The 14,375-nt window shown below is 39.9% G+C and overlaps 2 protein-coding genes across 8 annotated transcripts in view; both read right to left on the bottom strand.

The window, feature by feature from the left end:
• The window catches only part of CRACDL (CRACD like), a 65,124-nt gene extending 62,825 nt beyond the window's left edge, over nucleotides 1-2,299 (bottom strand). The window contains exon 1 of one of the 3 annotated variants that reach the window (XM_082220060.1): nucleotides 2,123-2,299. The gene's annotated coding sequence lies outside the window, so the exon portion shown is untranslated. The other 2 variants (XM_082220059.1, XM_082220058.1) reach the window with 2 other exon arrangements.
• A 2,468-nt stretch (nucleotides 2,300-4,767) lies between these two features.
• Nucleotides 4,768-14,375, bottom strand: part of TSGA10 (testis specific 10) — a 41,609-nt gene continuing 32,001 nt past the window's right edge. For 2 of the 5 annotated variants that reach the window (XM_082220061.1, XM_082220062.1), the window contains exons 17-20: nucleotides 12,700-12,902; nucleotides 11,879-11,983; nucleotides 9,932-10,066; nucleotides 9,062-9,211 (exon numbers count right to left, since the gene is read on the bottom strand). In XM_082220061.1, the coding sequence (XP_082076187.1) occupies nucleotides 9,082-9,211; nucleotides 9,932-10,066; nucleotides 11,879-11,983; nucleotides 12,700-12,902 (573 nt within the window). In that variant the 3' untranslated portion in view covers nucleotides 9,062-9,081. Of the gene's footprint in view, nucleotides 7,739-9,061; nucleotides 9,212-9,249; nucleotides 9,665-9,931; nucleotides 10,067-11,878; nucleotides 11,984-12,699; nucleotides 12,903-14,142; nucleotides 14,345-14,375 lie in introns of those variants that run through there. The other 3 variants (XM_082220063.1, XM_082220064.1, XR_014218947.1) reach the window with 3 other exon arrangements.

The following is a 14,375-nucleotide window of genomic DNA, read 5'->3' on the forward strand; positions in this document are numbered from 1 at the left end:
AAATGTTTTGATGTTTTGTTCTGGTACAAGAGTTTAGGGAACAAGAGTTCAAGGAATGAAATACTGTGATGAAAAATGTAAACCGAAATGATAACAGAATGTTGACTTGTTTAAAGAACGTGTAAAGAACCTACACCGAAACCTCACACATCGACAGGGAAAAGGAGGCAGCTTCCAAAATACTCAGTGAGAGATTTACATAAATGGAACTGCTATTAGAGTTGCAAACTTTAAAACACATAAACAGCACAGTCCCCAGAAGTAGGCCCTACTGAGTTCAGTGAGGCCTACTCCCAGATTAAGTGGGGCTAGGATTGCAGCCTTAAATCCCATTGATTTCATAAAGCTGTTACTAAATAGCTACTCTGCAATGATGCTGATCATGAATCTGTGGTATACAAATTTAATTTGGACATTAAGATTGAAATAATGAAGATTCTCCTGCATACATACTTAATATATATATTCTTATAAGTACTGTCATAGCTGTATAAATAAAATGTAGTTTAATAAAGATTGTTGTACGACCTTCTAACACTTTGCGAATATGTATATCTGTAATTCGTACCTCAATGAACCTTACTTCCAAAATGGGTACAGAACTGGATTACTTGTCCTGTGTCATAATAATTCCAAGCAGGTCTAACAGTTAAAAATGGTCAATGAAGTCATAGCTTTTGACCAAACAGCAAATGACTTCTAGTTAAAAACGTTATTCTTATAAATACATGGTGGAGTTTTTCATGATACCATACATATAGCGAGACTTGCTTAGGGTAAAGATGTTAAGGGTTTTTCATCTTTCTCGTGCTACATGCAAAAGTGGATCAGCTCCGTCAATAAGGATGAGGGTGGCACCTCCTCTTCTATTTGGGATTAATCCGTAATAACAGTTAGTCAGAATGTGTATTTACTATCATTTAGGCTGCAATCCTATACACATTTACCTCAAAGTAATCCCTACTGAATTCACCGGGACTTACTCTAAGCAGACAGGAATAGGACTGTAACTTTTATGCAGATTAGTTACCACTGATTAACTGACAATCAACATGGATCAGAAGTAGTAAAATGTGGTGTTAAAACACCCTTCCATGCATGTTTCTTCACAGCCTTCTACTAAAGTTCTAATAATCCCTGGTTATTATTATATGAAAATAAAAACCATTTAACTAGCCCAAAGAGATACGATCTTCCATGACTGGTGTTTGGTTCCATCTACACAATGAAAAAGGGAAAAAGGAAACTCTGACCTGCTTATCTTTTGCTGGAAATGAAAAGGAGAATTGCCCTTCCAACTGTACAGTGGTACCTCAGGTTAAGTACTTAATTCGTTCCGGAGGTCCATACTTAACCTGAAACTGTTCTTAACCTGAGGTACCACTTTAGCTAATGGGGCCTCCTGCTGCTGCCGTGCTGCCGGAGCCCGATTTCTGTTCTCATCCTGAAGCAAAGTTCTTAACCTGAAGCACTATTTCTGGGTTAGCAGAGTCTGTAACCTGAAGCGTATGTAACTTGAAGCGTATGTAACCTGAGGTACCACTGTATAGGGAAACCTTTAAATGTGTAATATAGCATATTATTATGTTTTTATATATGTTGGAAGCTACCGAGTGTGGCTGGGGCAACCCATTCAGATGGGCAAAAGGTACATATAATAAAATTTATTATTATTATTATTTAACCACTGAGATAGTGAACACAAGAAGGTAGTTCCAGGATAACTAACCCAGGCTAAGGGATCTCAAGCATACAAACGAAAAACCCGTTTCAATTTCTGGCAAGAGGATAAGGAAGCATCCCATGGTGCTCTCACAGGGCTGTTATCCCAGAGGCCATTCACAGCTAAGAATAGCGCAGGTTGCAGGAAAGCAGGTCCCAGCACTTACCTGAAAGTTAAGTCCTTACTGACTGAACTCAACGCGGCGGAGAGGACTGGGCCGCGCGGAAGAGGAAGCCGAGGAGGTTTAAAAACTCCTGGCCTGCTCGCCTATGGCGGCGCTGAAAAAAGGTGAACCGCGCGCCAGGGCAAGGCAGGTGCGCCGCTTGCAACTCCGCGGAAACTCGCCCTTAGCAACTAACTCCCTGAACTGCAACGCTACCCGGCCCTCCAGCCACCCACCTTGCTGCTTCACACGCACGCCAGCAACGCGGGGTCTCTCCAGTCAGCGGGCGAACCGGCTGCAACTGGAGGCGGGAAGGGAGCCTCCCAGGCACCTTGAGGAGGCGGAGTGTGTTGCCCCGGGCGGCGCTGCCAGCGAGGCGAGCCAGGCGCTCGAGGAGCGGCTCATTGGCTCTGGCTGGAGCCGGGAAGAAGGGAGCGAGCGTGCCCGAGGCTCTGCTTTAAGCAGCCCCGCCTGCCCTGGGACCGACCCTGCAAGGCAACGCAACCTGGCCTCGCTGCTCCTCCTCCCTGCGTTGCCGCCCGTGGCAGGAAAAGCCTCAAGAAAGCGGATAAAGCGCGGGGAAAGCTGGGACTGGGCTCCAGCTGCCCGCCGCGCCTCTCGTTTGGCGGGAGAGTGTAGTCGGTCACTTGGCTCCACGGTCTACTCGGAAGCAAGTCCCGTTAAGTTTGCTCCCATGTCCTTGGGTGGCAACCTCCGTTTGTCAGGTTCTTCGAATTCAGTTCAAAGGAATTCCCACCTTCGCCACCGAATACAGTGGTTTTTGGAATATGAACCCAGCCGGGAACAGGTGTTTCACCTGAGCTGCGTGTGGGTAGTTTTCAGGTCAAAAGTAAGACATGGGAGGTTTATCTTCCATTAACAAGAGTTGCATAACTTTTATTCGTGTAGGAGGTTGTGATGACCACCAATATGTTGCGAGGTTCTTGGTTGTATAGTTCTGCTGACCTAAACATGAATAAAATCGATCGATTTGAAAATAAATGGGAAGACAACGACTTGCCACCTCAGAAGCTACCATGTTTGTCCTGGCATAAGAAATTGTTCTTGCCCACCAACTTGCTACTTTGCAGTCACGCTTTTCGCTGCGAGAGCAAGCGACGGTTACTGTCTTTTGGAAGAAGAAAATACTTATAAAACGGCAGAGGTCCGTCCTGCTACTCCCGAGTATTTCTAACTCAGCCAGCCAGGATTTTGAGCTGGGACTTTATGCACGCAAAGTATGGGCTCTGCCGCTGAGCTGCAGAGAGCAGTGTCCAAGGAAGATTAAAGTTGAGTGTGGAATCGTAGAACAGTTCTGAAAGAAGGAAAATTCCATTTCCGTGTGCAGTAAGAGCTTTATTTACCTGGTGACGACGCTGATCAAAGCAGCCGGATGTGGGAATTCTGTTTCAGGCAAAGGAAAACAAGTTGAAAGTTCCACACAAACAAAAGTCTTAGAAGAGTGTTAAGAGAAGTCCTGTTTAACTGCCAAAGATCCTCAAATGAAAATTCTTTGATATTCAGTGTTAATCATACTCGGGGTATATCAATTGTAATAAATTTCTTTACTAATTTCAGCAGGTCTACTCAGAGTATGCAGATGGCAGGTGGATGCCTTCACATTTTATCTTAACTACTGTAGTGGGTTTGCCTAATGTGAGGATATGAGTGACTGAATATATTTAATTTGGACTATTACTGTCAGGTTTGGGATATATAGTGAATTAGAAAACATATTCGGTTATCACCCCAAATTGTAGTTGTTAAAATACCATCATATTTCTCTCATATATTATTTTACTGACAATATAGAATTATTCTTCTAACAATATAGCTATGTCTAGTGAAGACATTTGGCAACAAAAGTGGCGCTTTATAGGTTCATCAAATCAGTTTATGAAAATAAACATTTACAGTGGTACCTCGGGTTACATACGCTTCAGGTTACAGACGCTTCAGGTTACAGACTCTGCTAACACAGAAATAGTGCTTCAAGTTAAGAACTTTGCTTCAGGATGAGAACAGAAATCGTGCTCCGGCGACGCGGCGGCAGCAGGAGGCGCCATTAGCTAAAGTGATGCTTCAGATTAAGAACAGTTTCAGGTTAAGTACGGACCTCCGGAATGAATTAAGTACTTAACCCGAGGTACCACTATAATTTGCATAGACATATTATCTATGAAAATAAAAAATGGAAAAAATATTTTATTTGAGCAAGTCTTGCAGAATAAAGTATATACTGAGGTGGTCACATTCAGACTGGGAGGGGAGATTTTCATTATCTGTGTGCCCTACATCTTACCTTTGCGGTTTGAAAAAGAAAAGGACTGTTTTGGCAATTTCCCTTCTGAATATTCTGCACTGTGTTGTTGCTTGTTGCCTCCATTCCTTTCCAGACCCCCAATTCTCCCGAAGAACACTAGGTCCAAGGCACTGAGGAGGATGCAGAATGTTGGCCAGATTTCTAATACAATTCTGCACAGCTCAGGTTTGTTTCTGAATTTGGAGGGGGGGAGGTTAGGGAACAATGTGCAATGACTGATACACTCACTGTTTTCTTAGCTGCACCATGTGGGAAAGAACAAACTTTCCTGTACCATGTTAACCACACCCACACAATTACATAAAGAAGACAATAGTTTGTTTACCTTTGTTTCACCTTTATACTAAGTAATCAGTTTTGAAAAGCTTTTAGTTATCAAGTGATGTGGTCTAATAGTAGCATTTGTAAGGCTCAGTTGATTCAGTGGGTGTACTAATTGTTTCAGACTAGTACAATAATTACGTTCGTCCGTAAGACTGCATATAATACAACTGTAGAAATTGCACTCTGTGAACTCAACAAGAAAGCTTTCCCCCACCAATTAAAACAACAACACTGGGGAGTTGTACAATTTATTTATTTGTTTTAAAAGAAACCAGGGAATTGTAAACCTGCAGAAAAAGACCCATGGTCTGATTTACACGTAATACTGAATTAACCATGAGTTACCCCATAGAATTGTGCAGCCTCTCTAGCCTCGTTTTGTCCAAAGTTGGGTAAGTGGTTTGTTTAAACTTGTCAGTGAGAACAAATCAGAATCTGAAAATATATTGAGAGAGGAGTAGCACTTAAGTCCAAGGCTTACTGCAGCTTGTTCATATGGTAAGAAACCATGGTTTCCTGTTATGTGTGAACCAGGCCAGTATTACATTGAATTTATTATTTCATAGGAAGACTCCAAAGACAATGTAGTTGTCATCATGCCATACTGATCAGCAAACTTTTCTACCTGTTTGAGGGGGGGGACTAGTTGCACTTAAATGCCAATGTAATTACACTAAATAAAAACAGAGTTATACAGAAATCAAGTTTTCTTGTATGCACACACATGCTATCTGATTCACTTCTTTCTGTGCCAAAGAAGTATTGGGAGAAGTTAGTTTGCGGGGAGGGGATTATAGCAATTAACACCTTGGTCATACATATACTTGCAAGTTGCTCATATTGACCTTTGTATATTCTGCCTTGTAAATATTGACTCTTAGAAAAAGGTTTTTTCCCCATATTTAGTGTCAAACCTGGCACCTTTATGCTGATAAAAAAAGTGGTGAGAGAAGTTTTGATAACAAAGAATCTTACCTTAGGTTTGATTCATGCATTCATTTGCACAGGTATATACAATGAAGTCTGTTACAAACAGTGTCCAAATTTTATGAATTTATCTTATAGAATAAATGTCATTCTTATAACATTCAGAGAATTAAGCAAAGGCAAGTAATATAATGCTCAGAATAACAGAAGTGGAGGAAACCATTGGTTCAGCACTGATTTGAATACAATGACACATCTGTTTCCTTTTTGGATTGCGAGAAGACTGATAAATGAAAACCTCATCACTAAGATTAGCAAGGAATGATGAATTCTCAGTTCACTGGTTCTTCACCCAAAGGATTATAGGAAGAGTGAGAATTGTTACCTCTCTAGAAAGGAGTTATTTGATATCTTTTGGCTCTTCCTTTTCCTTCCCCCTTTTAAAGTGATGACAATTTTAGAACAAGGATTCAGTTTCATATATTACAAAGTAAGATCAGTTGCACAGAAGCAGGAAACCTATAGGGTCTAGAAAGGTAATATTTTAGTAAAGTCAGAAGGAATCTCAAAAGCACTATGATAAAGCAATTTTGTTGCTTAAGTGGTACTACAAAGATAGGTTTTTGAATTGAAGGGTCAAACTGGAATCTTCGGGCATGCCCTTACAATTCTATAAACACCAGCTTTAATTTTTCTTTGTTATGTGCTTGCAAGGAACATTTTACAATTAAAATTAAATTTTGACTTTCCCCTGAGTCGTAACTGGTAGGAAGGAATGAAATGTGTTGAATAATAAAGCTGCTGGGGAAGTTTTTCAGAATTAATATATTTCTATATAAAGTTTATAAATCCATCTTGTTACACATACTTGCATATGTAGCTTTAAAATGATGGAGTGAGGGAGGTTTCAATACATTTTTAGGATTTAAAGTTCTGTAAAGCTTTTGGAAATGGAAACAATACTGTAAAGGGCTTAATCATTTTATGTCCATCATCTCAAAAAACAAACAAGCACTTAGATGAAACATAATTAGAAATTGGCTTAATACACAAAAGAAAGGACTACTGAAAACTATCTTTTTCAGATGCACTGAATAAGGAATTGTGTTTCATTATAATAAAACAAGTGGCTTCTAATAAGGAAAAATTGGAACAATTCTTATTAAATGAATGTTTTATAGTGTTAAATAACATTTACAATGTCTGTATTTTAAATAACGTAATTTTCATAGCTGAATATGTGTTATTGTCAGTATGCATTTTTGTCAACTGCAAATTAAAACAAGTGTTAATGGGGTTTTTATTATTTACAAATGATATATTTAATGGCCATTACAAATACACTTTCTTAGACACTGTGGCATTATTCAGAATTTAAACACCTTACCCAGTTACAGCCTGATGAAGACCTGCTGTCTCCTCAAAATACTTAATGCTTAGAATGGGTTATATAGCTGCAGAGCCAGCACATCGCTGTTAATGGATATATATGAAATAGGAGCTGACACTATTATTTCTATAAGTAGACTGTTGTTTGTTTAACTTTAAAAACAAATTGCTTCTTGATACTTTGGACTGAATCCTAAGTTACTTTTCTCTTCACACAAGGGATGAGTGTGATTTCCATAAACTCCCCCTCCATCTGCAGCCCTGCCATACTATATCTGACCCATTTCCTAAGGGTCCCGCAATCTCCAGAACCAGATTTTCTGTAAGGAGGTTGTAGAGCTCTGTTCAGTGAATGTGAATGCGAATGCTGTTCACAGAATGGAAGTTAGGATCCAAGCCACTAATTAATTTAACATCAGATTTGTATTCAAAATTAAGCCACATATATTAAATATAATTCATCTTTAAAATGTATTTCCTCCTGAAGTAAAAATGTTTCATAACTTAGCCGGCATACAATCAAGCTACAACAGATAAAAGTAAGGATAAACTGTTTTCTGTTTTCATCTTTACATTGATAGGTTCGTTAATAATGTTTCTTTGACAGCACGCAGCTGAAGTCATCTTCACATTTCTTCTCAGTTTCATGTACTAAGAGTGGATATTGGTTGCATAAAACAGCATATTAAAACTTATATTCCAGTGGCTAAAATAAAATATTTGTGCGTGCACACTCCTTTTAAGTATTTTGAACCTTATCCACCATCAATTGGATTAAAACAATCGTTTTAGCAAACCCTGAGTTCAATTTGGAATTTGCATTTCTATAATAGATATCAGACTTTTTTTCATTATCTTCTTCAGTTAGAAGTTCTTCAAAATAGAATCCCTATAAAAGATGGAAAATTGTGGTGTTTAACATTATCCAGTACGTAATGGCAGTTGCCCCTCAAATCAAGTAATATGTGTAAGTTATTTTCCTTGGTTTCAATTATAAGGCCCTTAATAAACTATTTTAAAAAAAAATCATGCTAAAAATCACCATGCATTTATAACTCAATTCCCCTAAAAAAACCTAGCCTCTTTCATTGCTCACTTCTTCATTTGTTTAAATTATCTCACAAGAACTTTTCATCTATTGTAGTTCTCAGCCTGGTCCTTCACTTATCATCAAAATAAGCTCTGACAAAACAATCCCCACAAACCCAAATGTATATTTAACAATATTTATATACTGTTTAATTTACCAACCTTTAAACAGTTTACATAAGATGATTCAAAATATTCAATAGAAAATATGAAACATTTGAGTGGGCACATATAGGGCAAGATAATCCTTCAAGTAAACTGTTACTCCAGCCACTTTTCTGTGTTCCTGACTCACTTTCAGTATCAGGACCAACAGAAAAGTGTCTGGGATAGTTAGTGAAGTGTGAGGAACCCTATGGAGGAATGTTGAGTTCCTCACTCCCAAGAAATGTACTGGTGTGTTAAGACCCCCCATCTCCTGCTTTATATATAATATGAATGGAGTTAATGCTACTGTATATATTTCTGGTTTTATACAAATTCTAAAATGGCCTTCTTTCCCCTGCAGTTCTTCATAACTCCTGCCTCTTTTCCATACTAAGGACGTTGCAACACCGTGCTTTTAACTTTAGTATGGTATGTTAAAGAGAACCAACTCTACTCAGCTGGTAGGATAACCCCTTACCCTGGCCTATAGTATGTGCACAGACAAATTTTCTGCTAAAAGTTAGGTACAGAGTAGGAACAGTGAGGCATCTTGTTAAATATTCTATAAGAGCACAGTGCTGCTTTTATTTAAACATACACATCTAATGTGAAAATACATTAACAGGAATTTTGTGCACAAATGTGATAAGGAAGCTTTGGCACAGACAGCCAATCTCAACTGCTCAAAAGGCTACCATGGCAACTGGCTATTATACACTGATCCCTACTAACTTGAGGATGAAGTTTACACAGTCAGTTCTACACAGGCTGTGCAGTTTACATGGATTTGTTTTTCCTTGTAGCCATCATATGACCCCCAAAAGAACAGTAGAGGTGATTAATTTTACAGAGTAAAATTGAATAAGCTGTGTAAGACAATGTGATTAAAGTAGAGGTGGCTTGGATTCATGTCCACCGAAATTACACCGGTGGGGAGACTTGTTAGTGAAAAATGAAGGATTGAAACCATGTGCACTTTAGATTGTATAAACACTTTTATTCATATGTATAATGCTGTATCCCCAAAGAAAGACATTTCAAACAGATTTTATCTTCTAGGGTATCTTCCGTACTAACGTCACACACATCTGCGAGTTCATCCGTCTGCCTTCCTCTCTTGAGCTGACTAGTTGATATGAATGGGAAAGATACTGTCAAAAAACTGAGAAGGAGGGGAAGGGAGAAGACTTTGGGGGGAACCTCCAATGTTTCACATAATAGAGAACACTGCAAATGCTTTTACCCCTTATGAACTGCACAGGGAAAGAAAATGACCTTTCCCAGGTGTAACGAGGCATCAGTGCCTTTATGATATCAACAACTATTACACTACTCCTCATCTCAGGCCTATTGCATGCTTAACAACCAACACATCATGCACTAAGGAAAGGGGCAACGGTAGTCATGCTCAATCATCCTGGAAGCAAAGTTTCAAGAATGAATGTAGACATAGCAAGGGTGATCTACAAATCAGTAACAGTTACTGTCTGAAAACATCAGTGATGACAGTACAGAACTTGGGGAAAACAGAATACTTATCTCCCCACAGGAAAAGTTAGCATCTCCACCCTCGGGTGATCTGGAAGTATCACTCATTCCCATTTTACTTCTAAACACTTTTTTGAAACATCTATAATGAACAAGAGCATGGTTTCTGGGGTGTGTGTGGCCTTTCTTCATGTGAATACAACCATTATCTTATGAGTGAGAAGAAAAGACTTTATATTGATGCCCAAACAAATTTGTTCCTGAACTCTACAACTGTGCAGGACATATAACAGAATAAAAAGCACATTATTTCAGAGCTAAGATCTCATATCACTACTAAGTAAGGTAATGTTCTCACCATTCCGAAGATCTGTCCAGAGGCTTGTCAGAAGACCGGTGCCGAGAACGTTCAGGTGATGATGTCCTTATTGTAGAAGTTAATTGGTATGGAGCTCCCAGACTCTGGCGGCGAAGCTCTTGGACAGCACGCTCTCTAAAACAAAAGGGTAATTTATCTGAAGATGGGGTAAATACAACAAGCTAAAAGGTAAAGAGTCTCACCAAGATTGTTCTTCAGACAGACTATAACGCTGAAAGATGGGAAATGAGACAGATCGTTCCACAAAGCCAGGAGGAAGGCCAGCACAGGCTTTGGGTGTAAAAGTACAGATGGCGACCATTTTGTACCGGGGTTCCGTTCCCAGCCTCTGTGTGCATCGACGGAGCACGCCTAAGTGCCCCTGCCCCTGTTATGCCCTCTTCCGGGTCCAAAAGGACCCATGCTTTGGCAATTGCACACCTAATGGACACACCTAAAATGGTTGCCACCTGTGTAGAAAAATAGAAAACTACTTTATATCAGGTAAAATTATTTTTTCCATCTAGCTTAGTACTGTCTACTCTGGTAGTGGCTCTCTGCATTGTCTAGGACCTTCTACATTCAAACACATGCTCTACCGCTGAGTTGTGGTCTGTCCTCAAATATCACCTCATCTTCTCTAATTTTCCATTTGGGTAACCATTCACCACACTGGCAAACTGAAGCTCTGTTCAAGTGGGCCTACATGCAGGTCTAGGCATGTTCACTCAAGAGGTGAATGGGAAGGATTTAGCACTGGCTAGCAATGCAGACATAGGCGCCGACTCCATGGGGCTTGAGGGGGCTTGAGCCCCCTCAAAAAAAATTTGGGGGGGGCTCAGCCCCCCCAATAATCTCGGGCGCCCTTGCCGCCGTCCCCCGCCTCCTCCCCACCTGCTCCCTCCCCAGCCAGCCAGCCAGCCGCGCGCCCTAGCTGGAGAGCCCCGGCCGTCCCCCGCGAGAACAGGGGAATCCCCGGGGGCGGGGGCTTCTGCCTCTAGCCCCAGGTTTCCCGCATATCAGCTGTTCCGGAGCTGATTAATAGGCAGCAGCACGCTCTCCCCTATTCGCTCACGAGGGGGCGGCACCACTTTATTTGCATATTCATGAGCTTATTTGCATATTCATGAGCTTATTTACATTTCACGAGCTTTCCCGGGCCCCCCCAATATTTTTTATAAGTCCGCGTCCCTGAATGCAGACAAGCTGCCATCCTATCACTCCTCAATCTGATGATGTAGAGAGCTTCATCTGCTGCAGAATTAGGGAGGAAATGTTAGTTGGCCAGACTTTAGGATTTTTTTTGGTGCACTTTGCATTGCCTTGTTGCAGCTATCACATTTCCTGCATGCAAGGTGATTTAAGTCAGTGGACATTTTAAAATGCATAATGATACATATGTTTGCTGCAAGCTTATTTTGAAACACAGTGCAGTAGGCCATTAAAGGGACCGTAGGTACCACAGCAGTGGTAAAGGTAAGGTTAAAGGACCCCTGGCAGTTAAGTCCAGTAGTGAACGACTCTGGGGTTGTGGCGCTCATCTCGCTTTACTGGCCGACGGAGCCGACGTATGTCCGCAGACAGTTTTTCTGGGTCATGTGGCTGGCATGACAAAGCCGCTTCTGGTGAAACCAAAGCAGCGCACGGAAACGCTGTTTACCTTCCCGCTGGAGCAGTACCTATTTATCTACTTGCACTTTGACGTGCTTTCAAACTGCTAGGTTGGCAGGAGCTGGGGCCGAGCAACGGGAGCTCACCTTCCGAATGGCAAGCCCTAGGCTCCCTAATAAATATGCTTTCAATTACAGCTTTAATTCCAGTGAATATAAGATTACTGCTATGATGCTTTTAGAAAATATGTACATGGCTCTTTTTTAAATTAGCATGATTGCATGTGATCTTATTTGGAAAAATAACAGAAGACTAAATATGTAATCATACACTTGCCTTTCAAAGCGTTCTGTACCCAGCTGCCTTTTGGTGATATCTAACTCAGACTCCAATTGAGTTATTGTATTTTTGAGCTGTGAAAAATCTCGACTCTGGGTAGCACTAGAACAGACAAAAGTATCATTTGAACTGAATGGATGCAATTATTCAAATACTGTAAAATAAACAATGGGTTGAATTCAGACTTAAACAAGTATAAAGTAGACCCACAGAGTAATCATAACGAAGTCTGATTTCAATGGATTCGCTCTCATGTTTGACCATAAACCCCAATACAAGTAGCTTTTCAAGAATAGAGTTCAGTGTATTCAGTATAAAAAACAAGTTGGAGAATGGTAAAAACAAAAACAAAAAACCAATTATGGGATATTTCGGCTCTCAAAAGGAATTGAATATATTCAGTGCTTAAAATTTCAAACAACACTGAACAGAAATATATCCACACCTAGACATATAAACAAAAAGCATGCACAAATGTTTGTAACACTTTCTGTGCCGATTTCCTAATCACACAAACAGCAGTTACTTTCACAGGGCAACGGGGGTAGAATCATGATTAGTCCAGGATTTGGGAGGGAGGGGAAATTTTATAACTTGCAACCTGCTCCAATCACAAAAATAATTTTCTTCCATTTTTCAGGCTGCCTTCTTTTCCAAGAATTCCTTGTGCAGGTGGCTACTACTCCCTATCAGTGCTCTCTTTCTTTATCATCAAAGAATCTTTCCCACTTAGTAGAAAGATGGGCATACTAACAAAAATTAATATAGTGGTTTCAAATCTAGAAGAACTGTGTTGTTTCTACCAGTTACTAACTTACATCTTGTTTTCAGCCAGCGAAAGCTGCTCTTTAAGAAGCTGAATTTCAGAATCTTTTTCTTGGCTTATCATCTGAGATTGATATTCCTTTTCACGGTTGGATGCTAACAATGTTTCTAGGTTTTTAATTGAAATTCTTTCATTAGTGAGTTGTTTTTTGAGGAGTTCGGTTTCAGAGTGAGACGATTCCCATTCATTTTGCAGCTGAAAGCCAAAAAGGTTAAATTTCTTCATTTTCCCTAATATGCAATATATTAGAAACTGATGAATTACATTTCAAATTGTAAACTAAATTCCATTAGCACTCTTCTTCCCCATATCATCTTCCTAGATGTAAAATATGCACCTAATAGTCAGTAACTGCAATTCCCTGTCTGTCAGTTCAAAAATATGGTACAAAAATGAACACATTTTTAAGTACTTTTAGCTCCCATTTTATTTTCATATACTTAAATCAGTGTGGCTTAAATATGTTTAACTCTGGCTAGGTTGTATTTATTTTCTTCTCTTTCCCACTCCTGAATAGAGAATTATATAACTGTATGCCCCAGTTAAACTTTAGAGGGCATAATCTGAAGCTCTGCAGAGCCCCAATTTACATACAAAGCTCCATGAGAGCAGAGTCTGCCTGAATGTTTTCTTACATGCTAGATAATGAGATGGTCTTCAGTGAGAAATATTATTCTGCACATAGGGCATTCAGATAGGGCAGGAGATGCATATTCAGAGTTCATTCATATTCCAGGCACAGGTCTTTGACTGAGAGTTGCCATTAAGTCTTACCACCAATTGAGGTGAGTGCACTGGTTTCTTACAAAGATTTGCAGATGCCATTGGGGTTGCAGTAGCCCCCAAAGCCAGATCTGTAAGTTTTGCACAAAAATGATAACTACGATGTGGGGTGGGCACCAAGATTCACAGACAAAGTTCTAACTGGAAAAATATTTTTAAAAATCAGGGTAATAAATAATTTTTGCAAAAAATGAGGAGCACTTCTGACCCCTGATACTTTTTGTGGTGATGTTAACAGAAGTGACTGATTAGTTGATTATGGAAAAATAATACTGTTTTTCCACTTTGTGGTCACTTCCAAGCATCTTAAGTGCTTAAAAAAAACCCCGTCATTCTAACAGGAGTAGACTTGGCACTGAGAGTAAAAACATTTATTTTTAATTAAATTAAGGAGAGGAGACCTGAAACACCACATGGCAATTCGCACATTGACATAGTTGAGAACTGACTTGAACATGGAATTGTGGAAAACTGACAAAAAAATTACATTTTCTCCCAGTTTTATCAGGGTACATTTGATTTCCACTTGTTGACAGAGGGTTAAAAGTGCCATTTCAGAAAGTTCTGGTGTGCATTTATCACCGTAGAAACTTGGCATGCATCTATGCCAAGTAATCTACATGATGCATAGAATGGAATGTTGGTCACTTACCATGAACATTCTTTCTGGGGGCATGCAGGGGGAATCCAGTAAACAGTGGATTAACACTACCCGCTGCCCTAGGACAGGTGGGGTCACATGATACCAAAACGATTGCATCATTCAACTCCTAAGACTCCATCTCCAGTTTCAACCATATTCGAGTTGGAGAAAGAGCCATCAGAGAAGCACTTGTGAGCAAAATAAAGAGAGCCTAGAAAAGAAAAGTAAAAAGTAACCCCTCC

Source organism: Podarcis vaucheri (genome assembly GCF_965113315.1).
Source record: "Podarcis vaucheri genome assembly, chromosome: 4".
NCBI lineage: Eukaryota > Metazoa > Chordata > Lepidosauria > Squamata > Lacertidae > Podarcis > Podarcis vaucheri.